This window comes from Lonchura striata, chromosome 36, assembly GCF_050655825.1.
Source record: "Lonchura striata isolate lonStrDom1 chromosome 36, ASM5065582v1, whole genome shotgun sequence".
NCBI lineage: Eukaryota > Metazoa > Chordata > Aves > Passeriformes > Estrildidae > Lonchura > Lonchura striata.
This window is the reverse complement of record NC_140738.1, coordinates 6902492-6926690: the sequence shown is the minus strand read 5'-3', so window position 1 is coordinate 6926690 and position 24199 is coordinate 6902492. Positions and strand designations below refer to the sequence as shown.

Sequence of the window (24199 nt, the reverse complement as noted above, 5' to 3'; positions counted from 1 at the left end):
TCCCAAAACACCCCACGGCCAGGCTGGGCCCAGAGTGTCACAATGTCCCCTTGGATCCATCAGGCCCCGCAGTGTCACAATGCTCCCTGCGCTCTCTGAGGCCCCACATCACCCAGCCCAGGCCATTGCTATGGTTCCAGTCCCTCCCAGTATGATCCCAGTGATTCCCAGTCTCTCTCAGTATATCCCACTTGATCCCAGCATGCTCCCAGTCACACCCACTTCCTCCCAGTTGCTTCCAGCATAATTCCAGTTGCCCAGAACCACTTCTAGCCACCCTCAGTGCAGTACCAGTTGCTCCCAGTATATCCCAGTTGCACCGACCATGGTCCAAACTGCCCTCAGAATGTTCCTGGTCACTCCCAGTATGATCCCAGTCCCCCTCAGTGTTGTTCCAGTTCCACCCAGTATGTTCCCAGTTGCACCTAGTCACCCCTAGTACATTCCCGCTCACTGCCAGTATGACCTCAGTGGCCCCCATTACAGACACAGGCACTCGCAGTTGCCCTCACTTGCCACCAGAATGGTCCCAGCTGTTCCCAGTGTTGTCCCCTTCAGTATGGTGCCAGACACTTCCAGTATATTCCAATTGCCCCCAGCATGCTCGATCCCAGTCACCCCAGAGTCCCCAGTATGGTTCCAGTTGCCCCCAGGATGACCTCACTCATTCCCAGTATATCCCAGTTACCTCCAGCAGGCCCCCAAACCCCCTCCCAGCACCACAAATGGCCCCAAGAGCCACAACAGCCTCTCTCAGTCCCACCAGGAGTCCCTAAAACCCCTCCCAGCCCTCCATGGAGCTGAGCAGGAGAGGTTGGTGGACAGGAACATCCCCAGCAAGGGTCAGCTAGGGCACTTCAGCAGCAATTTGGGCATTTTGTGGGGAACACTTGGACTGGGCAGATGCAGGCTAGGGACTGGGACAGACAGCCGGAATTCCTGGAGAACAGATGAGGTTAGATGGACCCGTTCTGCTGGAACAACTACAAGAACATGGCCATGTCCCTTGGCTTGGATGGTCCCAGAAGAACCAAATCCTCCCCTTAACCTCAAATTCACATTCAAATCCCAGTAAAATGATTCAGCTTTAGATCTCTTTACTTGATTTCTTTATTTTTACCCCAATTCTAGGTGTTTTGATGGGATAAACAAGGAGATTATTCAGGTGGGAAAAGATCTCCATGATCATCCATTATTGCTTGATGCCACCAGAAGAAGAAGTGACACAGCAGGTAAGAATTTCTTGGGCTTTAAAGTCAAAGAAACAGCTCTTCCCAATTAATTTTCAATGTTGATCAGAGTCCCGATGGATGTTCCTGGTCTGTGTTCATCCAGGTGTCTATGGGCATCCAGGAGGATTTGAAGACCACTTTCCAGGTGTCTTCTCATCAGGGATCACAAGGAATGTGGGTCACCAGGGCTCTGACCAACATGGGTCTTCTAAAGGGGGATGGAGTGGGAGCAGCGCATGAAGCTCTTCCTGCAGTCGGGGCAGTCACAGGGCTTCCCTTACCTGTGCCTAAGTTGGTGTCGAGTCAAGTGAAAGCTCCTGGAGAAGCTCTTCCCACACTGGGGACACTCATAGGGCCTCTGCCTGGTGTGGATGTGCCGGTGCCGGACAAGGTGGGAGTTTTGCTTGAAGCCCCTCCTGCAGTCAGGGCAGCGGAAGGGCCTCTCCCCGTTGTGAATCCGCTGGTGCTTGCAGAGAGCAGAGCTCCACCTAAACCTCTTCTGACACTCGGGACACTCATAGGGCCTCTCGCCAGTGTGGATGCGTTGGTGGATGATGAGTTCTGAGCTCCAGCCGAAGCCCTTCCCACACTCCCCACACTTGTAGGGCCATTCCCCGGTGTGGATCATCTGGTGGCGGATCAGGTGGGATTTCCGCCTGAAGCTCTTCCCACACTCCGAGCACTTGTACGGCTTCTCCCCATCATGAAGCTGCTCATGGACCACCAGCTCTGAGCTCTGGCTGAAGCTCTGCCCACCTTCCTGACACTGGGTGTGTCTTTCCTCCTCAGATGACCTTGGGCTGGTTTTGCAGCCCCTCCTCCTGTGGGATCTCTGGGGCTTTTCCTCCCCGTTGGGTTCCTGTGCTGTGGAGCCGCTCAAAATGGCCTCTTCCATGAGGTTCTGCTGCGGGGATTTGTCCTTCCTGGTCTCCATCTGCAGCTCCTGCTCTGGGGGAGGAAGGACAAGGAGAGGATGGGATTTGCCAGTGGGAAGGGCAGGGAGATCCCCCGAGTGCGTCCCCGGCAGGAGGACACCGGTAGCGGGGCTGTCCTGCAGCTGGGGGCCAGGCTGGGCTGGGAGATGGAGCAGGAGAGAGGTGGAAAGGGGCACTGACTTCCTCCTCACCTGCCTGGGCATCCCAGGGCATCTTCCTCTTCCTTGCAGCCTCCTCCTCCATCTGGAAGATATTTGGAGATGGGAAATCCTGTTTTGAAAGGAAAACAAGGGATGAGCACAGTGAGTTTTGTACTGGTTTCAAAGCAAACCTGGGAGAGAGTCTAAGCCAGAAGGACAATTTAATAGGAAAATTAAGATCAAAGCTATGATACAGAAAGACTGGTTTAAACTCACAGAGTCAGGATATAACCTGACACCCTGATAATCAGGGTGGTGGTAGCAGGCTGATGAAATGGTGGCTGCAGTCCGGCTGGAGTGATGAACGTGATTCTGCCAAAGCAGTGATCCTGTAGAAGGGTCTGGTCTTCCTCTGAAGGTCCAGTGGTGGTTATGGAGCTCTTGTCCTCTGGGAATCCAGTAGGAAAGGTGGTTGTGATGTTGCAAATGGTGAGATTATATCCAGGCAGGAATGCTTGGTTCCTCCCCCTGGGCAGAGCATCCCACAATGGGATGATGTAATTTTATCAGTGCTGCAGTGACACTCAATGGCCCATTAACAGAAGATGGCCCTGGAGGGCGTTATCAGGGCTGAGCCATGGAAGAGATAAAGAACACTGCCCCACCTGTTGATAACAGTTTTTGGAGATGGGGACTGAAAACACTTTTGGTTACATCTGACATTGTAACCTGAAACAGTGAGGCAATCCCTGCTCGGGGTGGGGGGTGAACACCACCCCCCTTACCCAAACTGGCTCAGGTGTAAAACCCCCACCCTGGGAAGGCCACGCACACAGGCGACAATGTCACACTTGCCCTGTCCCAGGGGAGATCTCTGTTCCTGTCAGTCCCTTGCTCTCCCCCCTTTTCTCTTTCTTTCAATCTATCTCTCTACATCACATTTACTGTCAAGAAAATCCACTTTGGATTTTGTCTCCTTAGCAGCTTAATTGCGGCAGAGGCATCTCTCTAACAATTTTGTTAACCAGATTGTGACATTATTTTTGCACAGTGAGTTCAGGGCACTGTTGTCTGACCCCAAGCGTGTTTGACAGAAGTCTGGTTCCCTCCTCTGAGGAGTTTGTGGCTCTTTCTGGAGGAACTCTTGGAAACTTGGATGCAGCTTCCTCTGAGTGACTTTTGGGAGAATTTATGAGGAAAATGGCTCTTGTGGGTGGCCAGTGTAGAGAAAATATTTTGTTTTCCTTCTTTGAAAAGTCTGTTAAAATCACTGGAAGAAAGGGATAAAATCATACCAGCAAGACTGGCAAGGATCATTCACCACGCAGTGAGGAACAAAAGGTTACTAACGTCCCACAAGAAGTCCTGCTAAAGTAGCTAAATGCCAAATAACTCCTGAATACACAAGCTTTGGGGCTTTGCCAAATGTGAGAATCATTTTCTCTTGCTACCTGTCTCCTTTGTGACAGCTACACTGAGCTTTCCCTCCCTTTTAATAACCTGTATTGGGACAAATGTCCACTTTTATCACAACCTGCCAGCAGCTGAGCTGGAGTTGTGCCGGAAGTGGTGAAATTTGAAATTGCCACAGAATTGCTTCTATTGTCAGTTTATTAATGTTTGGGATTTGTTTGCATTTTCATCACAAGTGACTTGTGGGAAGAGCAAATATTCCTCAAGGCATTTTTTGTAGGGTTAAGTTTGATTTCTGGCAAGTTTGTTTAATCTGGTCCCCAGGGGATGCTCGAGTGGTCTCTGTGCTTCTCACCCTGGGGGATGCTTGGGAGGGGCTTGGATGGGTTATCCCTTTCCCTGTCACTCCAGGCCATTCCCCAGGGGTGTCCCTGGCCCTGTTACCCCAGGGCATTCCCTGAGGGGTTGTCCCCATCTCTTTCACCCCAGGCTATTCCACAGGGGCTATCCCTGTCCCTATCCCTGTTACCCCAGGCCATTCCTGAGGAGGTGTCTCTCTCCCGGTCACCCCAAGCCATTCCCCAGGGCAGTCTCCATTGTTCTCACCCCTGTGCCAGGGGAGTGCTCCGGGGAGACTCTGTCCCTCTCAGCCAAGATGTGCTTGGGCGTTGAAACAGGGTATTTTACAGGTTAAATTTAACAGGGTAGAAATCCATTTGGATTTAGGTGAAATGTGCTGATTTGAATTATTAGTAGCTTGCTAACATAGGTAAAATGTGCTGTTTAGTCTGCTAGCTCTGCTGCTGAAACGCAGATAGAAAATAAATCCCCACAAATCCTGTAAGGAGTTGCAGAGATGGTATGTTTATTGCAGCGCTGGACGCATGTGGGGATCGTTCCCCTTCAAAGGACATCAGCACCCTGTGTAAGAGACAGACCCAAGTTCCCCTCATTTTTGCCTCATGTTTGCTGCAATGGCAGAGACTGAGATGCTGGAGACCCTGATTGGAGTTCCAGCTTGGAGAGATGGATGATTATTTTTGCAGGTGTATTTGCTGTACCACCACAGACCACTGCTTCAAGCAGGGCCTGGCAAGGACCTGGCAAGGAGTGGCTTGTTCTACATGCTCACACCGGCTTCATGATACCTGCTAAACCCACAGATTTTCCCACCTCTTGGCCAAATGAACTTTGGGGTAACTCTGGTGATCTCTCATGGAAGACCCCTCATCTCTCTCGTGACCACTGTAACAGACAGAGATTGAAGCCCCTCCCAAGGACCGAGACTGAGACCACCACCACAGGGAGGAGGGCTGGCCTGATCAATGTGAGATGTTTCCCAGGTGTGGTTGATGGACTAAGAAGACAATGTTTCTTTTTCACAGCCGAAAACATGACCTGTTCCTCCTCGGTGGCTTCAATGGACTTATTCTTCATTCTACCTGTTCCCCCTCAATGACTTCAATAGACTTTCATTTTCTTTTGCCTGTTTCCCCCCCTTAGACAGAGGACCATAAAAGACCCCTGAGATTACCGAGATTTTGAGATTCTCCCCGACACAAGAAAATGGATTGTCATTGTCTGGATCAGAAAGGATTTTGTCTGCCTTGGTACCTATAATCCCCTTTCCCCTCCTTTTCTTTCTATCCTTTATTTCCTTTCTGTCCCCTCCATTGCATTTGCTGTTGGCACTCTATAATAAAGGTGCATTTGTTGTGATTAAAGTGATGGTCCCTTGCTGTTTGCCTTTTTGCACTTTGGGGATTGGTAAATGAAACATCATGACACCCTGCTCCTCCAAACAGATCTTGACACTCCCTCATGGGATTGGGACCTGCGGGCAGGGTCCCTTCCTACCCCAATAGTTCCGTGATTCTGTCAGGGACTCACTTCCCATTCCTTCTTCCCTCTGCTTCCAGCTGTGAATGTGCCAGAAAATGCCCAGCAAATCCACCTTTGCTGTGTGCTTTGGGAGCTCACACAGCTGCTGCACCTTGTCCCCTGCCCTGCACAGCTCCTTGGGAGGCACAGCAGGAGCAGCACCCTGAGAGCCTCAGGAATGCCCCTATGGGATCCATGTCACACACTCCCAGGGGCTGGAATTGCAGTTCCCAGACAGGAAAAGATGTTCCTGCCCTTGAAGGCAAAGCTCTTAACAAGGACCCAAAAGCCAAGTGGAGCAAGACCTTAGAGTGACATTTCACTGCCAGCCTTCCTAACTTCACCCATGGTTGTTGTAGCTCATGGATTGGGAATTAAATCAGGGCAGGGCCTTTGGTAAGAGCTGCCCTGGGTCAAAGGAGGCACTGAGAGAGAAACAGAGCAGGTGAAGGAAGGCAGGAGAGAAAGGAGGACACAAACACAATCAGCTGAGAAGGTGGCACTCTGAAAACAGAAATGCCATGGACTGAAAATGAATGGGATGAAAATAAATAATTTTGTAGCTTGTATTTCCAATCAAAACACAATTTCCTCACTTTTTCACCAACCTCCTCCTGGTGTCATTCAGCAGGGCTGTCAGAAAGTTCTTCATTCTGAGCGGATGTTCCAGGCTGCAGCCACAGGAAACAGGGAATGGGGATTTTCCTGCTCCTGGGGAGTTTGATATCTTCAACTGAGGAGAGAAGGAGGCAGCAGGAGAAAAGGACAGCTGGGCTTCACCCTTCCACAAGAAAGAGGAGGGGAAAAATCTCTCCTCATGTTTGCAGCTGCTCCCACAGGGATGTGAGGGCTGATCCCAGAGCCCCAAGGATCACATTCAGGGCAGCCCTCAGGGAATGTTCACCTGGTATTGGGGGGCTGCATGGGAGCACCTGGATCTTGGAGCACCCAGCTGCCCCCCATGTTTGGAGGTGCCTGAGGAGGGCTGGGACAATGCCAGGGACATCCTGCAGTGACATCCCCCCTGTCCCACTCTGTGTGTGCTCAGTCCCAACCCTGACCCTGATCCTGGTCTCAATCTCACTCCATGGTTAGACACACTCAGAGTTCCGTATTTAATCTCAGCCAGTGCCAAATTTATCTAGGCCCAGACCCAATCCCAGCCTCAGCCCTAAAGCCAATCCCACATTTTGCCTTAACCCGAATCCCAGCTCTAATCCAAATCTCAGCCCCAACTCCAACCCCAGACCCAATTCCAGCCCCTTCCTAAATCCTCAGCCCCAAACCAAATCCCAGGTTCAGCCCTTCTGGGGGTTTGGGGGTGTCTCTGTCCCTCTGACCCCAATGATGTTTGGGTGGGGTCACACCAGGGCTGAGAGGGACAGAGACGCCCCGGCCTCCCCAGCGATGAGAAGGTTGGAGAGCCCCCCCAGCCCCGAGCACCCTCAGCGATGAGAGGGACACAGAGCCCCTGGTCCCCAGCCCTGCACAAGCATTCCCTGAGGTCAGAGGGATGGAGACCCCCTGAGCATCCCCCAGGGTGAGGGGACAGAGACCCCTTGAATATCCCCTGGGAACCAGACAAAATAAACTTGCAGAAATCAAACATAACTCTGCATAAAGTACTTTGATGAATACTTGATTTTCCCACAAGTCACTTGTGATGGAAATGCAAACAAATCCCAAACATGAATAAACCAAGAATAGAAGCGATTCTGTGGCAATTCCAAGTTTCATCAGTTCCCATGCAGCTCCAGCTCAGCTGCTGGTAGGTTCCAATAAAAGAAAAGTGAAAATTTGGCCCAATACAGATTATTAAAAGGAAGGGACTGCGCTGTGTAGCTATGACAAAGTTGACAGGGACGAAGGAGATATTGATTCTCATATTTGGACAAAACCTCCAAACCTGTGAATTTGGGAGTTATTCAGGAATTTAGTTAGAGCTCGGCTTCTTGTAGGACTTGTCAGTCTTGCTGGTATCATTTGTTACCTTTCTTTCAGTGATTTTAACAAACTTTGCAGGGAAGGACAAGAAAATATTATCTTTACACTGGCCACCTACAAGAGCCATTGTCTTCATAAGTTCTTCCATAAGTTGCTCAGAGAAAGCTGCATCCAAGTTTCAGAAGTGTAGTCAGAGTCAATATACTGTATTGAAAACAATGCAGAGAGAGCAGTTTTGCCCTGTTTTCTTTTCCTGTTTATAGATTGATATCAGCAATGTCTAATTGATATTGACCCCCAGCACCTTCTAATGCAGTCTGAACAGATATGAAAATCAAGACTCTTCATGTCTGACAATCAATAACACTTTGTCCCCACTCCCGCCCCACAATATTCTGAGGCATTTCTGAGACCGACAGGAGTCAAGGACTCTGAGATTGGAGGGAAATATTGTTATTCTGTGGTGCCCCGTGGAACCAAGGATCCCTGGTGACACTGCAGGATCTTGTGTCACCAGGGCTCCATTGTGACACTGCAGCACCAAGGAATTCATTGTGGCACTCTGAGGCCTCATGGAACCAAGAGGCCACTGTGACCCTGCAGGGCCTTGTGGAACCATGAAGAGCTTTGTGACACAGCAGGACCTCATGTCATGATGGGGTCATTGTGACGCTGCAGGGCTCCATGGAACCAAGGGGCCAGTGCTGCTCCTCAGGGACCCATGGAATGAAGGAAACATGTTTGACACCGTGGTGGCCTTTGGGACCAAGAGGCCATTGTGACACTGTGGGACCAAGGAAAGCATTGCTGCCTGCCAGACCTCATGGAACCAAGGATCCCCTGTGACACTGCAGGGCCTTGGGGGACCATGGTGACATTGTGACACTGCAGGGCCCAAAGATCCAAGGGACTTTGTGACACCAAGGGGTCCCATGGAACCAAAGGGATATTGTGACACTGGGAGGCCTCATGGAATCATGGAGACCATTGGGACACTCTGGGATTTCATGGAACCCTGGTGACACCAAGCTGTATGTGAGTGTTGATCTGCTGGAGGGTAGGAGGGCTCTGCACAGGGCCCTGGACAGGCTGGATCCAGGGCCCAAATCCAACAAGGTGAGGTTTAACAAGTCCAAGTGCTGGGTCCTGCACTTTGGCCACAACAACCCCTGCAGTGCTACAGACTGGGGACAGAGGGGCTGGACAGCAGCCAGGCAGAAAGGGACCTGCAGGGACTGATGGACAGCAGGCTGGACATGAGCCAGCAGAGTGCCCAGGTGGCCAAGAAGGCCAATGGCTCCTGGCCGGGATCAGGAATGGTGTAGCCAGCAGGAGCAGAGCTGCAGTGTTAGCACTGATCTTCCCCAGCTCTGCACACAGACATTGCTCCTGCAGCTTCTGGGATGGCAAAAAAAAGGGGCATCTCTGCACAAAACTTTGCTGGGAGATTCTTTAGTTTCTTTAAAGCCACTGAGAACGCAGCCCCTCATTGACACACACTGTGGCCATGGGGAAGACGGATAGAATAAAATGGGAAATGGCACAAATGCTAATATGTAGTGTGGATAATATGAAAAAAAGTAAATCAAAGGAAAAAAATCCCCACAACTAAATGAACAAGAAGTATCAAAGATGACTTTTATTACAATGATTTGCAGAAATTGACCAGCAGTTTAATGTTCCTGAAGGCATCCAGTCATCAGTGTCCTCAGTGCAGCCTTGAGCTCCTGGTTCCTCAGGCTGTAGATGAGGGGGTTCAGGGCTGGAAGCACCACCGAGTACAGAACTGACAGGGCCAGATCCAGGGATGGGGAGGACATCGAGGGGGGCTTCAGGTAAGCAAACATTATAGTGCTGAAAAACAGGGAGACCACGGTTAGGTGAGGGAGGCAGGTGGAAAAAGCTTTGTGCTGTCACTGCTCAGAGGGGATCCTCAGCACAGCCCTGAAGATCTGCACACAGGAGAAAGCTATGAACACAAAACATCCAAATGCCAAACAGACACTAACTGCAATGAGCCCAAGTTCCCTGAGATAGGATTTGGAGCAGGAGAGCTTGAGGATATGTGGGATTTCACAGAAGAACTGGCCCAGGGCATTGCCATGGCACAGGGGCAGGGAAAATGTATTGGCTGTGTGCACGAGAGCATTGAGAAAGGCACTGGCCCAGGCAGCTGCTGCCATGTGGGCACAAGCTCTGCTGCCCAGAAGGGTCCCATAGTGCAGGGGTTTGCAGATGGACACACAGCGGTCGTAGCACATGATGGTCAGGAGAGAAAACTCTGATCCAATGAAGAAGGCAAAAAAAAGAGCTGTGCAACACATCCTGTGTATGAGATGGTGCTGGTGTCCCAGAGGGAATTGTGCATGGCTTTGGGGACAGTGGTGCAGATGGAGCCCAGGTCGCTGAGGGCCAGGTTGAGCAGGAAGAAGAACATGGGCGTGTGCAGGTGGTGGCCGCAGGCTACGGCACTGATGATGAGGCTGTTGCCCAGGAGGGCAGCCAGGGAGATGCCCAGGAAGAGGCAGAAGTGCAGGAGCTGCAGCTGCCACATGTCTGCCAGTGCCAGCAGGAGGAAGTGGCTGATGGAGCTGCTCTTTTGCTGTGGCTGCACATAGGCCCGTTTGTCGCTGTGGGACACATGAAAGCACAACGCGGACCACCTGCTGCTTGCAAGGTAAAAAAAAGGAACGTTTATTATCTGACTCTGTCTTTTATACCTTCCCAAGGGTGACATTGGATTGGAGAGTGAATGGGCCACCTCTCCAAAGACATTGGACAAATCACCAGTACATCAAGTGTTCTCCACCCCCATAAAAGAATGTAAACAATACGTTGTTTACAGAAACTGTGTGGGAAAGTTCTCCAAAGGAATGTAAACTCAGAAGGCTTTAGGAAGTCTTAAGAATCAGGGTGACATCTCAGCCTTTTTAGTTTAAAAGAAAAGAAAGAAAAATAAATAAATAAATAAATAAATAAGGTTCAATGTCCATTCACGGAGGAATCGTCAGAGTGATCACCCGCCATCATCCTCAACTGAGTCATCACTCGACGATCCATCCATTGGATGCCTTTCAGTTTGGTCACGGTTTCCATGTTGCCCGTTGATTGGGTTCTGTCTCTGCGGTTGCAGATCAGGACGAACACACTTCAAAGGTACCTAGCGCACACCAGTATCTGTGGACACACAAGCATACCCGCGCCCCTAAGCGATAAGGTCATAGGGACCTTCCCATTGTTTGGTGACTAAATTCTGCACTCGAACTTTTGCTCGAGGCTGATGTGCCTCGTCTGAAGCCTGCAACGAGAGATGATGATTTAAAATGACAGGGTTATTTGAATTCTGCTGCACCGTAAGATGATTGATGGTGTACAATGCTTTCTCCAACCGACTGTGTGGGGTCTCACCCTGCATTCCCCGTTTTTGTTTTTGAAGAACCCGCTTCAGAGTACCATGAGCACGTTCTACAATAGCTTGGCCAGTTGGAGAGTGGGCAATACCAAACTTGTGTGACACCCCCCACAACTGCAGGAACTGCCGCACCTGCTGCGATGCGTAAGCAGGACCATTGTCGGTTTTCACAGCAGAAGGTATGCCTAGAACGGCAAAGGCCTGCCTCCAGTGGGCAATGACATCGCGGGCCTTTTCTCCAGTGTGAGCGGAAGCCCACATTGCAGAGGAGAACGTGTCCACCGTGACATGCACATACTTGAGCCGGCCAAACTCAGCAATCTGGGTGACATCGGTCTGCCAAAGCTCCAGGGCCCTAAGGCCTCTAGGGTTTACCCCTGCTGGTAGAGGTGGAGCAAGTGCATGGCAGTCGTCACAGGACTCAACAATGCCACGAGCCTCTGTCGGTGTCAGCTGAAACTGCTTCTGCAGAGTATGTGCATTCTGATGGAAAAACCCATGCGATGCCTTGGCCTGCGCGAGTGTATCAGGCTGAGGTGCTACCCACGCTGGATTAGCCAACCTGTCAGCCCTCGCGTTACCTTCCGCCACAAACCCTGGTAAATTGGTGTGACTTCTCACATGCAGAATGTAAAACGGATGAACCCGGGCCTGAATAGCACACCACAAGGTCTTCAGTAAATGAAACAAGGCAGGGTTACTGACCTCCTTCAAAACTGAATGACCCAACCGCTGTGCGATGTCAGCCACATAGGCAGAATCCGTGACCAAATTGAAAGGTTCCTGGGAAAATCTCTCAAATGCCATAACAGCAGCCCTCAACTCAACCAATTGGGCCGACCCCTCCTGATGAGCTTTCAGAACCTGCCACTCAGATCCGTCCAAGTAACAATGGCCTTTCCTGTTTTCCCTGAACCATCAGTAAAGACGGTGGGTCCTTGCACGGGTTCCTGACTATTTTTGGGCCGCAAAGAGATCTGCGTAGATTTCGCCACCTGCAGTAGCTTGTGGCTGGGCAAATGATAAGTGATTTGCCCTGAAAAATTTTCCAGAGCACATTGCATGGACACACAGTGTGCAAAGCTCCAGTCAAAGTCCTCCTGGGATATTGGGAGTACGATCTTTGCAGGATCCGCACCCATCAATTGCAAACACCGTTGCCGGCATTTGATTATCAACCGAGCAATCAACTCAGCCAATGTCGTTGCCGTCTTCTGCGGCTGATGGGGCAGGAAAACCCATTCCAAAATGTGCAAGGGATCAGACCATTTGTCACTCCATTGACCAATGATACCTGTGGGATGCGAATCTGGAGTGGTAACGAACACAGTGACATCAACGGAAAGATCAATGCGATAAACCTGACGGGCAGAAACAGCCTGCTGAACCTCCTCCAGCACCTGACGTGCCTCAGGGGTCAATGTGCGAGGTGATTTTAAATCAGGGTCTCCTTTCAACAGATCATACACAGGAGACAGTTGTGCGTCGGTTAGTCCCAAGTATGGACGTAACCAGGTGATGACACCCATCAGTTTTTGAACATCATTCAGTGTCTTCACCGAATGCACAAATTGCACCTCCTGGTGTTGGATTGTCCGTTCCAGAATTTTGACCCCCAAATACTTCCAAGGAGGTTGTTGCTGAACCTTTTCTGGAGCCACCTGCAACCCATGAGCATGCAAAGCATCGAGCAACCGAGGCTGAATCCTCAGCAGCTCCTCCTGAGTGGACGCAGCCACCAGGATGTCGTCCATATAATGATACACGTGCATCAGGGAACTGCTTGCGAACTCCAGACAAGGCACGAGCCACATACCATTGGCATATAACTGGGGAGTTGCGCATCCCCTGTGGCAGAACTCTCCATTGATATCGCTGTGCGGGCTCATCATTGTCAACTGCTGGCACTGTGAAGGCAAATTTTGGTCTGTCATCGGGATGCAAAGGAATTGTAAAGAAGCAATCCTTCAAATCCACGATGAAGATCGGCCAGCCTGCAGGAAGCATGGTAGGTGATGGCATGCCCGCCTGTAATGTTCCCATGCCTTCCATGACAGCATTGACCTTCTGGAGGTCCTGTAACCACCTCCATTTCCCAGACTTCTTTTTGATGCAGAAAACAGGGGTGTTCCAGGGGCTCCTGGAAGGCTCCAGACGACCCTGGTCCAACTGTTCCTGCACTAAATTTTGAAGGGCGGTCAGTTTATCTTGAGGGAGGGGCCACTGGTTTTCCCAAACAGGTGTATCCACCAGCCACCGTATAGGAGGCGTAGGACACTCCTCGCCCTTCGCTGCAGTGGCCCCCATCAAAAACCCGTCCCGATGCGCACCCCCCATGCAGACAAAACATCCCTCCCCCAGAGGTTAGCAGGAGAAGAAGTAACATGAGGCCTGATCCAAGCCGTCTGTCCCTCTGGGTTTGTGACCAGCACGGGCCGCTGGCTCACATAACATCGCGCTGTTCCTCCCAGGCCCGCAACAGACGTCTCCACTGGATCCAGGGGCCAATCTGGAGGCCAGGCGGCAAGGGAGAGAACTGTGACATCAGCGCCGCTGTCAAGGAGCCCGCGCAGGCGGATCTCTGACGGCGTCGCACCAGGGATGGACAGGGTACACAGCATCTCGGGACGGTCTTTAGTCAGGACAGCGGTCCAGTGAACTTGAGGCGGTCCAGTGGATCCAAAACCGCCATCCCCTCGTGACTGGTCAGCCGTCCTGCGAACAGAAGACTTAAAAGGCACAAGTTGAGCAAGCCGTGTCCTTTTTGGGATTGTAACAGGGGGGGTGGGCGTGGAGATCATTGCACAGATCTGCCCTGTGAAGTCTGCATCTATAAGACCCAGATGCACAATGATGCCCTGAAGGGTGGCACTAGACCTCCCCATAAGGAAGGCACTCATGCCCTCACCAAAAGGACCAAAGGCGTCCAGGGGAACCTTGTGCACCTTGCAAGAGTCTAAAACAACTGTTGCTGCTGTGCAGACATCCACACCTGCTGACCCGCAGGTGCTGGCTACGAGCTGGCTGAGCAGACCTCCATGGGCTCCGGGGTCTGGAGAGGAACTTGTGTCTGAGCGCGCCCCCCTTTCGCGCTCCGCTTCCCGTTTCCCGAGCTCGGGATTGCCTGGCCACTTGCATGAACAGTCGCCTTGCAAACATCTGATAGATGGCCTGGCCTTCCGCACTGGCCACACACATACAAGGGAAATTTTCCCTTCTGTGTTTTCTTCCCTCGTTTGGTGCTTGTCTGAGCAGCCCCCTGCGGCTGCTTCCAGACTGGCTGTGCGGCAGCAGCCCAAGAATCCACCTTCCGAACCGACGGGCCTATGTCTACACAGGCTGCTGCCATCTGTGAAATGGTAGCCCCTTCAGGAAGAGCCTGTATGACTCTTTTGCATTCTGCGTTACAATGGATCCTAGCAAATCTTGCAAGGACCATTCGCCTCAGCTCAGGTTCTACCACCTGCCGCTCTACAGAGGCAGTCAACCTCGATGCAAAGTCTATGAAAGGCTCGTCAGCCCTTTGAACAACAGTCAGGAAGGGCTCCATTGGAGCAGCCATTTCTAGGGCCTGGATTATAGCTGCCAAGCCTAACGTCCGGCATTGATCAAGCACAAGAGGATCGTATCCAGCCTGCCCCCGAGGATCAACATAATTGCCTGTGCCCATCAACATGTCAGTGTTAACCACACGCCTGGGATTCTGCTGCCCCCGTGTATCATTCTTCCGCACTGCACTAGCCACTAGACTAACCCATTTGTCCTTAAACAGGTCAAACTGCACAGGGTTAAAAAGAGCCTGTGCCACAGCGCGAATATCAAAAGGCGTCAGCAGGTCAGTAACAAGTAGCCGAATCGTGTGCATAACCTCATCAGACCCAAGACCATATTGTGCCACAGTGTCTCAGATTTCCTTCAACACCTTAAACGAAAAGGGCTGATGAGTGTTGTGAGTAACACCCCTGAGCACAGGGAAAGCCTGAAGACCCCCTGGCAAGGCTGCATCGTCCACTGTTTCATGTCCCGTGGACTCTGGGACAGTGGAAGCTCCTGGGCTGCAAGGCGGTGCGACATCACTGGACACCACACCCCCTGCAGCATCAGCAGAGCCAGAGGAGCCTTCCCCGTGATCCGGCAGGCTCTGCGAGGGACCAAGGTCACACATCTCCTCAGCCTTATCAAGGACCTCCTGCCAGAACCGCCCGTGGTCTCTCGGGCGCACGGTCACCTGGCAAGGGGGGAGGGTCCACAAGGACGACGGGGAGGATCCACGGCCACGGGGAGTCACCGGTCTCCCGCCAGCCGTGTCAGCAGTCCCGGCCCCCGCGGCAGGCGGGGAAGATGGAGCCAACCCAGCCGGCGTCCCAGCAGTGCCCTCCGCACCATCAGCAGAGGACACTGCGGCGGACGCAGGCGGCGGCGCGGACCGCAACCCCAGCTCAGCACTCCTGTCCCCCGGGGCGGGGGAAAGGCGGGATGTAGAGGGAGACGCGGGGCGCGGAGACATTTCACTGCGGGACGACACAACGGAGGCCGGCACGCCCCCAAGGAGTTTCGGACCCGCAACACGCAACCGCCCGGCGGGCACCGCCCCCATCAGGCGGGACCGGACAGGCTGCCCGCCTGCTGGGGCGGAGCCCGACGGAACAGAGACCAACGCCCCGTCCTTGGCGGCGCCCATTGCCTGCGCACGCCCAGCAGGCTGCGCAGACTCAGGGATTGGAGCTGACTCATCCTCGGAAGATGAACCCGAAACCGATCCGGGCGAATTCGCCTCGGTCGCTTTCAAGGGGAACGTGACCCCGCAATTCGGGCAATTCACCTTCACTGAGCCAGATGCAACCCGAGGCGAGGGCTGGTCCACAAGCCCCCGTTCGCCCCCGAGCGCCGGGAAGGCACAAAGAGGAAGTGCTTTCCCCTTCGTCCCACCACGCCGGCGGCGCGGGGCAGGGCGGGGCGGTCGGACCCGCTCCACCGACCGGATGCTCGGAGCCAGCGGGCTGGGAGCCCGGGGCTCCCCAGAGGAGAAGCCGTCCTCCGACTCACTCTCCTGGGCACAAGGGGAATCCGGGCCACGCCCCAGGGACTCGGCCTCCCCAACATCAGAGGTAGAAAAATTTCTCAGAGAATCACGAGAGCCACCAGTGTCAGAGCCCTGCCAGATGGCATCCAATCTCTTCCACAACATCATCAGCGGCCCAATGCCTTCAAAACGATTATCAAGCAGGGCATCCATGAGGCGTTCTCCCACAGGAGCCCATTTCTCCCAGGACAGAGCCTCGGCAAGACTGGGAAAGAATCCCTGTTCCCTTGCCCATAAAAACAGCCTCTCAAAATCATCCCAATAAAAAAGAACGCGTTTCCACTTCAACACCTCCCTCCAAACGCTCAAAGCCACTGACTCCTCCCTGATGCTCTCAAAACTCTCCATTACCAACAATAGCAACAGGCAGAGCGCTGGACAGAGAGAGAAAAAAAACCTCACCCGCGTGCTTTCAGCCTAAGCTGCAATACACGTCGGCAGTCACCAGATGTCGCTGTGGGACACGTGAAAGCACCACGCGGACCACCTGCTGCTTGCAAGGTAAAAAAAGAACGTTTATTATCTGACTCTGTCTTTTATACCTTCCCAAGGGTGACATTGGATTGGAGAGTGAATGGGCCACCTCTCCAAAGACATTGGACAAACCACCAGTACATCAAGTGTTTCTCCACCCCCATAAAAGAATGTAAACAATACGTTGTTTACAGAAATTGTGTGGGAAAGTTCTCCAAAGGAATGTAAACTCAGAAGGCTTTAGGAAGTCTTAAGAATCAGGGTGACAGGATCGGACATGTCATCATCATGCCTGGCAGTTTGGCTACGGGCAACTGGAGCTGCTCTCCTTTTGGTGTCACTTCCTCTCTGAGTCTTGCCTTCCTTCAATTCATGCACCCGTTGTGCCAGAGCAGCAGTAGATTTTCCATCCCATCTCCTCATGTTTTCTCTGCAGTCGCGCAGGAAGAACCACAGCTCAGCTCTTGGGGTGTACCTTCTCTCACCATCTGAAGAACGTCTATGTTGGATACCAGAACCTCTGATCTGTACTGCTGAGATTTGGAAAAGGTCCTCCTTAATCTCCTCCCTGAGTCTCTTATGACTCTCCTCTATCTTATCTTCTAATTTCTGCAGATGTGTTTGCACTGCTGCAATTCTGGCATGGGTTGGACCATGTACAGCATCTGCATATGCTCGGAGTTTCCTTGCCATGTTGAGCATGGTCTCATCCCTCTCCTCCCGCTTCATTATTGCTAAAGCAGAAGCGTATTCATGTGGCCCAAGCCGTACAAGTTTTCACCACATCACAGACGTACATGGTACCAAGCCTGGATTTCTAGTTGTTATTTAATCTGAGAAGATAATCTCTGCCACTGCCATTTCTCTCAGACGTTGGATCCCGTGTTCTATAGTCTTCCACTGGGTCTGCTGCATATAAAGATCATCTGCACACAGGTATCTTTGTGCTACACTTTCCAGAACCCGTGCCCAGAGGCTGTGAGGGTGAGCCCCCCTCATCATTCCTTGATCAATGACAGGATCATGTGACAGGAATCCCAAATGTCTCGCTTCGGTGCCATCCAGAATTGTAGCCTCGCCTGCAGCATCCCAAAGACGGACCAACCAACTAATTACTGACCCCCGTGGCTCTCCCAGTCCATCCCAGTCTCTCCCAGTGCCTCCCGGCTGTCCATCTCAGCCTGGCGTGGAGCTGCCGCCTCTCAGCCAATCAGAGCGCGAGTCTCTGATGACTCATCAGTTGCCAGGCAGACCCGCAGCGCCGCGTGCCCCGCACTGGACTCGGCCTCCCAGTGCCGCGCGCTTCATTCCCAGTTCCTCCCAGTGCCCCCCATTCCCTCCCACTCCTTCCCAGCCCATGCCCAGTTCCTCCCAGTGCCGCCCCAGTCCCTCCCACTCCTTCCCAGCCCATTCCCAGTTCCTCCCAGTGCCGCCCCAGTCCCTCCCACTCCTTCCCAGCCCATTCCCAGTTCCTCCCAGTGCCGCCCCAGTCCCTCCCACTCCTTCCCAGCCCATTCCCAGTTCCTCCCCAGTTCACTCCGAGATCTCCACCCTCTCCGAGTGCCCCCCATCCCCTCCCCTCTCTCTGAGTATCATCCCAGTCTTTCCCAGTTCATTCCAAGTCCCTCTCAGTCCATTCCCAGTCTGCCCCAAGGCCACACCACCCCTCCCCTCTCTCTCCCAGTTCCCCCCAGCTGATCCCAGTGTGTCCCCGCTCTCTCCCAGTGACCCCCAGCGTGTCCATCTCGCTGGTGCCCTCGAGCTCCCAGCCCAGCCCCGGCCACCTGCTCTGCTCCTTGGTGGATTTCTACCCTGCCCACGTCCAGCTGAGGTGGTTCCAGGGCCAGCAGGAGCTCTCTGTGGTGGCCACCGACATGGTCCCCAACTGGGACTGGACCCACCAGCTCCTGGTGCTGCTGGAAACCCCAACCCGGGCCGGGCTCACCTCCACCTGCCAGGTGGAGCACGTCAGCCTGGAGCACCCCTTGAGCCAGCACTGGGATACAGGGGAGGAATTGGGGGCACTGGGACAGCCACTGGGATGTGCTGATTTCAACTGGGAGGGAGTTGGAGAGAGCCTGGTTTCAACTGGGAGAGGAGGTTGTGGGTTTGGAAGGGCTAAGAAGGGGTTTGAAGGATACTGGGGAGGGTGGGATGGGGTTCTGGGGGTCCTGGTGGACACTGGGAGGGAGTTTGGGTTTGCTGGGTGTGACTGGAAGGGATGTGAGTGAGCCTGGAGGAGCTGGATGGAGATTGGGGATGGAAGAGCAGAGATTGGGACAAGGTTGGTTGCTGGGAAGAGACTGGGAGGGGTCTGGATGAACCCTGGTGGGGCTGGGAAGGGAATGAGAGAGAGTTTGGGGGTCCTGGAGCAGTGGGGGGCAACTGGAAGGAGGCTGTGGGATACTGAGAGGGACAGGAGGGGCTTTGGTGGGTCCTGGGAAGGTGAGGAAGGGATCAAGAGGGAGGTTTCAGGGGTCCTGAGTAGGTTGGGAGCAACCAGGAGGGTGCTTGGAGGGGCCTGGGTGCCTGTGAGAGTTTCTGGGGGGTCCTGACCCCTGCGGAGACCCCAGAGATGCTGCTGGATGCTGCCACAGCAAGATGCTGGCAGGAACTGGAGACTCCAAGTTGGGCTTCATCTTCCTGGCACTGGGGATCTGGTTCTACCTGCACAAGAAAGGGGGGTCCCGTGAGTCGTATCCCACCTCCCCCAGAATGTGAATGGTCCCCCCGGGGACCCCAGCCCGGTGTCACCCCCCGTTCTCTGCCCACAGAGCTCCTGAGCCACTGGCAGTGAGAGCCCCTCCCCGTGGCCCCGGACCCGGCCGGCACCCCCTGCTCTAGCCCCACGCTGATTTTGGGGGGATTGAGTGTCCCCCCAGCCCTGCTGTCACTCTGCCCCTGCCCCCTGCTCCCAGTGTTCCCAGTAAAGCTTCCCAGTTAAACCCAGCCCAGTTCATGGGGGCACTGGGGAGGGACTTGGGGGGACCCCACGGCGGGGCCGGCCCTGGGCAGGGAGGGCGGGTCCAGGCGGGGAACACTGCCTGCTGCGGGTCTGCCCGGCAACTGGTGAGTCATCAGCCCCGCTCTCGCTGATTGGCTGACTCTTCTCCACCGCGTTCTCTCATTGGCTGAGGAGAGGCCCGGCAGTGCAGAGAAGGAACGGGAGAGATCCCGCCCCGAGCACCGGCACGGGGACAACAGACCCGGCCTGGGCACAGGGAGGGAATTTATTACCAACCAAACCACGGCAGCACCAGGAGAAGGGAAAGAAATCCCTCCAGCACCTTCCCCCACCCAACGGGGATCACCCACAACAGGGTTATCCACCATGGAGAGACGGGGACATCCGAGTTTAGAGCAAAGCAAATTTTATTGAGTGTACCAGGTGTTTATACAGGGATTTCCTTGTATGGGGCTTATAGAGGGCTCTGTTTTTCGTAACAATTTCCCATTGGTTACACATTCTTCGAGACATCCAGTAACCTGGGAACATTTATCTTATCACAAAGACTCACACCATTTTTTCTGGTCACTTCTTGCCCAGGGAGACTGAAACTGTGTCTGTGTCTCCCACAGTTTCTGCTCAGTCAGGCCTCAGATATCGGGTCCCTTGATCAGCTCCATTGCTTTACTCTCTGTTTTATTCCCCATACAGGGGCACCAGGGCTCTGCCCAATGGGGGTCACTGGGGATCATCCAGCCTGGATCCTCCCATGGGGGATGGACCTGCAGCAGCACACCAAACTCTTCCCTCACTCCAAGCTCTTCCCTCACTCTCTTCCCTCACTCCAAGCACTTCCCACACTCAGGGCACTCACAGGACTTCCTTTAGTGATGCCTCCATTGGTGTCTGATCAACTTTGAGCTCATGGAGAAGCTCTTCCCATACTTCCCACATTCGTAGGGCCTCTCCCCGGTGTGGATGCGCCGGTGCACGGTGAGGCTGGAGCTTTGCTTGAAGCCCTTCCCGCAGTCGGGGCAGCGGTAGGGCCTCTCCTCTGTGTGAATCCGCTCATGTAGGAGGAGATTGGAGCTGGTCTGAAACCTCTTCCCACACTGGGGACACTCGTAGGGCCTCTCCCCAGTGTGGATGCCCTGGTGTCTTCTCAGGTGTGAGCTCCGCCCAAAGCTCTTCCCACATTCCAAGCACTCATAGGGCCGTTCCCCAGTGTGGATCACCTGGTGCTGGATCAGGCCAGACCTGTCTTTGAAGCCCTTCCCACATTTCCCACACTCGTAGGGCCTCTCCCCAGTGTGGATGCGCCGGTGCACAGTGAGATTGGAGTTGTGCTGAAAGCCCTTCCCGCAGTCGGGGCAGCAGTAGGGCCTCTCCTCTGTGTGAATCCGCTCATGTACGAGGAGATGGGAGCTTCTCTGAAACCTCTTCCCACACTCTCCACACTCGTAGGGCCTCTCCCCAGTGTGGATCCTCTGGTGCTCGATCAGGTTGGATCTCCGGCTGAAACCCTTCCCACATTCCAAGCACTTGTGGGGCTTCTCCCTGCCATGAGGCTTCTCCAGGAGCTCCGAGCTCTGGCTGGATCTCCGCCTGCCTTCCTGGCTCAGGGGGCTCTTTCCTCCCTGCAGCTCCCTGGGCTGGGTTTGCAGCTCCTCCTCCTGCAGCATCTCCGGGGCTTTTTCTCCTCCTCCATCCAGCCAAGCCCTGGCAAAGACAAATCCTGGTTTGAGGGAAAAACAAGAGAAGAGCTCCTTGGACTGGAGGTTCCTCCTTGCCCAAGTTCATCTCAGGAAGTCATTGGGAATCCTGTGTCTGTAAGAACCTCCAAAACACCAAGATTCAGACCAAAAATCCCACAAACTTCAAGACACAAATCAAAAACTCCCCGAACATCACAAGTCAGCAAAAACCTCCTTCAAAAGATAAAGATTCAGCTGCCACATAAAACCAAAGCACCAACATTTAACCCAAGAAAGCTCAGAAACACCAAGATTCACCCCGTGAAAATCGTGGATCCTCCTCCACAGTCACCTGCTACATGTGGGGGGAGCAGCGCTCCTGGGGCTGGGGGGAGGCTGCAGACACAGGGAGGGGTGGAACCTTCTGCTGCTTCCTCTTTCTGCTCCTTCTCCTCCTCCTCCTGTGTCTTTGCTCTTCCTCACACTCCTCTTCCTCCTGCTATTCCTCCTTCTCCTGCATAATCCCACCCTCTCCTGCCACCTGCATCGTTTGACCATTCTGTTCCTCAAGCCTGCTTCTCCTTCCCTTCTCCTCCTGCCCCCAGGCCCAGCACCCACTGCCGGCTCCCTCTTCCCCCCAGCCCCACAGCATCCCAGCGCAGGGGCAGGGATGGAGCTGGGGCAGGTCGGGCTGGGGCAGCGCTGGGCTCTCGGCCGCTCCCGCCCGCACTCGGTCCCCACTGCAGCCGCTCCCGCCAGGACAGCGCGGGGGGGCCCGGCCTTGGCGCTGCCCCACTCCCACCTCCCCAAATTCCCCTCGCGGGGCCATGGGGCCGAGGGGGGGCACAGGTGGGTCCAGGTGGGGAATGCTGAGATAACTTTAAGAGTGGGTCCCCAAGAAGAAAAATTGGAATTTGTGGTAGACACAGGGGCAGAATGAACCTTTCTGTTAAATATTCCAAAAGGTTATAGTGTAAGCAAAGATACCGTAATAGTAACAGGAGCAAAAGGAGAGAGTTTCACAGTACCCGTTATTAAAAATGTGGCAATAGAGGGAGAAACTAAATTTTGGATGAGGGATGTTTTCTTGGTCCCAGGGGCAGGTAGCAATTTATTGGGACAAGATTTACAGGTGAAATTAGGAATAGGGGTTGTTCCAGAAGATGGGAAGATGACAGCTAGACTTTTAAAACTAGGCCAGGATGATGGAAGAAGAATTAACAAGGAAGTTTGGGCTGGGGAGGGAAATAGGGGAAGATTAAATATTGACCCCATAAAGATTACAACTGAGGAAAAAAAAATTGTCCCATACATGTACAGCAGTATCCTGTATCTTTAGAAGGACGGGAATGTTTAAAGCCAGTAATAGAAGGACTAACAAAGGATGGGACATTAGAACCTTGTATGTCTCCCCATAATACCCCAATACTCCCAGTAAAGAAGCCTGACGGGAGCTATAGACTGGTACAAGCCTTAAGGGAGGTTAACAAAGAACTCAGACCCGCTATCCAGTGGTACCAAATCCTTATACTCTTTTCAGTAAAGTTCCTCCCCAGCATCAGTGGTTTAGTGTAGTGGACCTTAAAGATGCCTTTTGGGCTTGCCCATTAGCCCAGGAGAGCAAGTTATCTTTGCTTTTGAATGGAAGGACTCACTAACTGGAGAAAACAGCAATTAAGATGGACAAAACTACCACAGGGGCTTACAGAATCCCCAAACTTATTTGGACAAGCTTTAGAAACAATACTACAAACTTTCCCCACTCCCCCTGGAATACAAATTATCCAATATGTGGATAATCTTTTACTTTCTGGGGAAGCTGAAGCTGAAGCTGGAGAGGCTACTATAAAGCTTTTGAATTTTCTTGGGGAAAAAGGATTAAGGGTATCAAAAGGGAAGCTGCAATTTGTAGAATCAGAGGTAAAATATCTTGGACACTTGCTTAGAAAGGGTAGTTGGAAGCTCAACCCTGACTGAAACACAGGGATTCTATCCCTTCCCCCTCCCTCTTCAAAGGGGGAAATCAGAAAGATACTCAGATTATTGGGATATTATAGATTGTCGATTGAAGGATATACACAGACAGTAAAATTTTTGAATAAAAAAAACTGACAGAGGGAGATGATATAAAATGGTTCAAAAAGGGTAATGAAAAACTAAGAAAAAAGAAGTTAAAACTAGCCCCAATATCAACTTTAAGCTTACCTGCACTAGCAAAACCCTTTCATTTGTATGTAAATGAAAAAAAAGGGGTAGCTCATAGGGTTTTGTTTCAAGAGTGGGAAGGAGTAAAGAGACCTGTGGCTTATTTATCAAAGATGTGGGATCCAGTAAATCAAGGCTGGCCAGTGTGTATTCAAGCTATAGCAGCTACTGCAATCCTAGTAGAGGAAAGTCATAAACTGACTTCTAGAGGTAAATTAATTGTGTGCACACCTCATGCAGTACTAAATTTCTTCCAATTTGCATTGTGATTTTTATCTTGAAATACATAACTTACTGTACTCTAGGATTGAAAAACTAGTTTACAGCTGTGACATAGCAAAACCTGCTATTAATTTGAGTCAATGCAGGCTGTTCAATCAAGTGTTCTCAGTGTGTAAAGTTAAACTAAAGGTAACACCAGCTGCTTGGTAGGTCAAGCAAACAATTTTCCTTCCAACCAGTCCTTTTTCATGTACCCAAATGTGTTTTGCTTTCTTCGTTTTTTTGTTTTGTTTGTTTGCTAGTTTTTCTGGAAGTGCTAACTACTTGCAGTGTATCTAGAACAGCAAATAAAATTGTGCATACAAAACACTTGTAAAAAAATAGGGCTCATTTTTTCTCACAATGGGAGGTGGCTACATATAGAAAAGGGAAACTACAAAGCTAGATGAAGAAAAAGTTTCAGTATCTTCTAATGTAAACAATTTGTTACTTCCAGCATCACAGTGGGTGTGTGACACACACATATGAAAAAGATGGTGAGGGAGATCTCTGTTTACTACAGTTTCCTATTTCTTGAATGAGTTAGAGAGCTATGAAGCAATTGTGATTCCTTGTGT

At 52.4% G+C, this 24199-nt stretch overlaps 1 protein-coding gene across 1 annotated transcript; it reads right to left on the bottom strand.

The window, feature by feature from the left end:
• Positions 1-921: 921 nt before the first annotated feature.
• Positions 922-22447, bottom strand: LOC146764079 (uncharacterized). The gene is made up of 3 exons (XM_085565549.1): positions 20414-22447; positions 19717-19725; positions 922-1988 (listed from the first exon to the last, which is right to left on the bottom strand). Exons 1-3 carry the CDS (start codon positions 21141-21143, stop codon positions 1510-1512), a joined length of 1218 nt encoding a protein of 405 aa, XP_085421675.1. The 5' UTR covers positions 21144-22447; the 3' UTR covers positions 922-1509.
• Between the last annotated feature and the right edge of the window lie 1752 nt (positions 22448-24199).

Coding starts and splice junctions, on each gene's coding strand:
- LOC146764079 (XM_085565549.1), bottom strand. CDS start 21,143: ATGCTGCAGGAGGAGGAGCTGCAAACCCAGCCCAGGGAGCTGCAGGGA.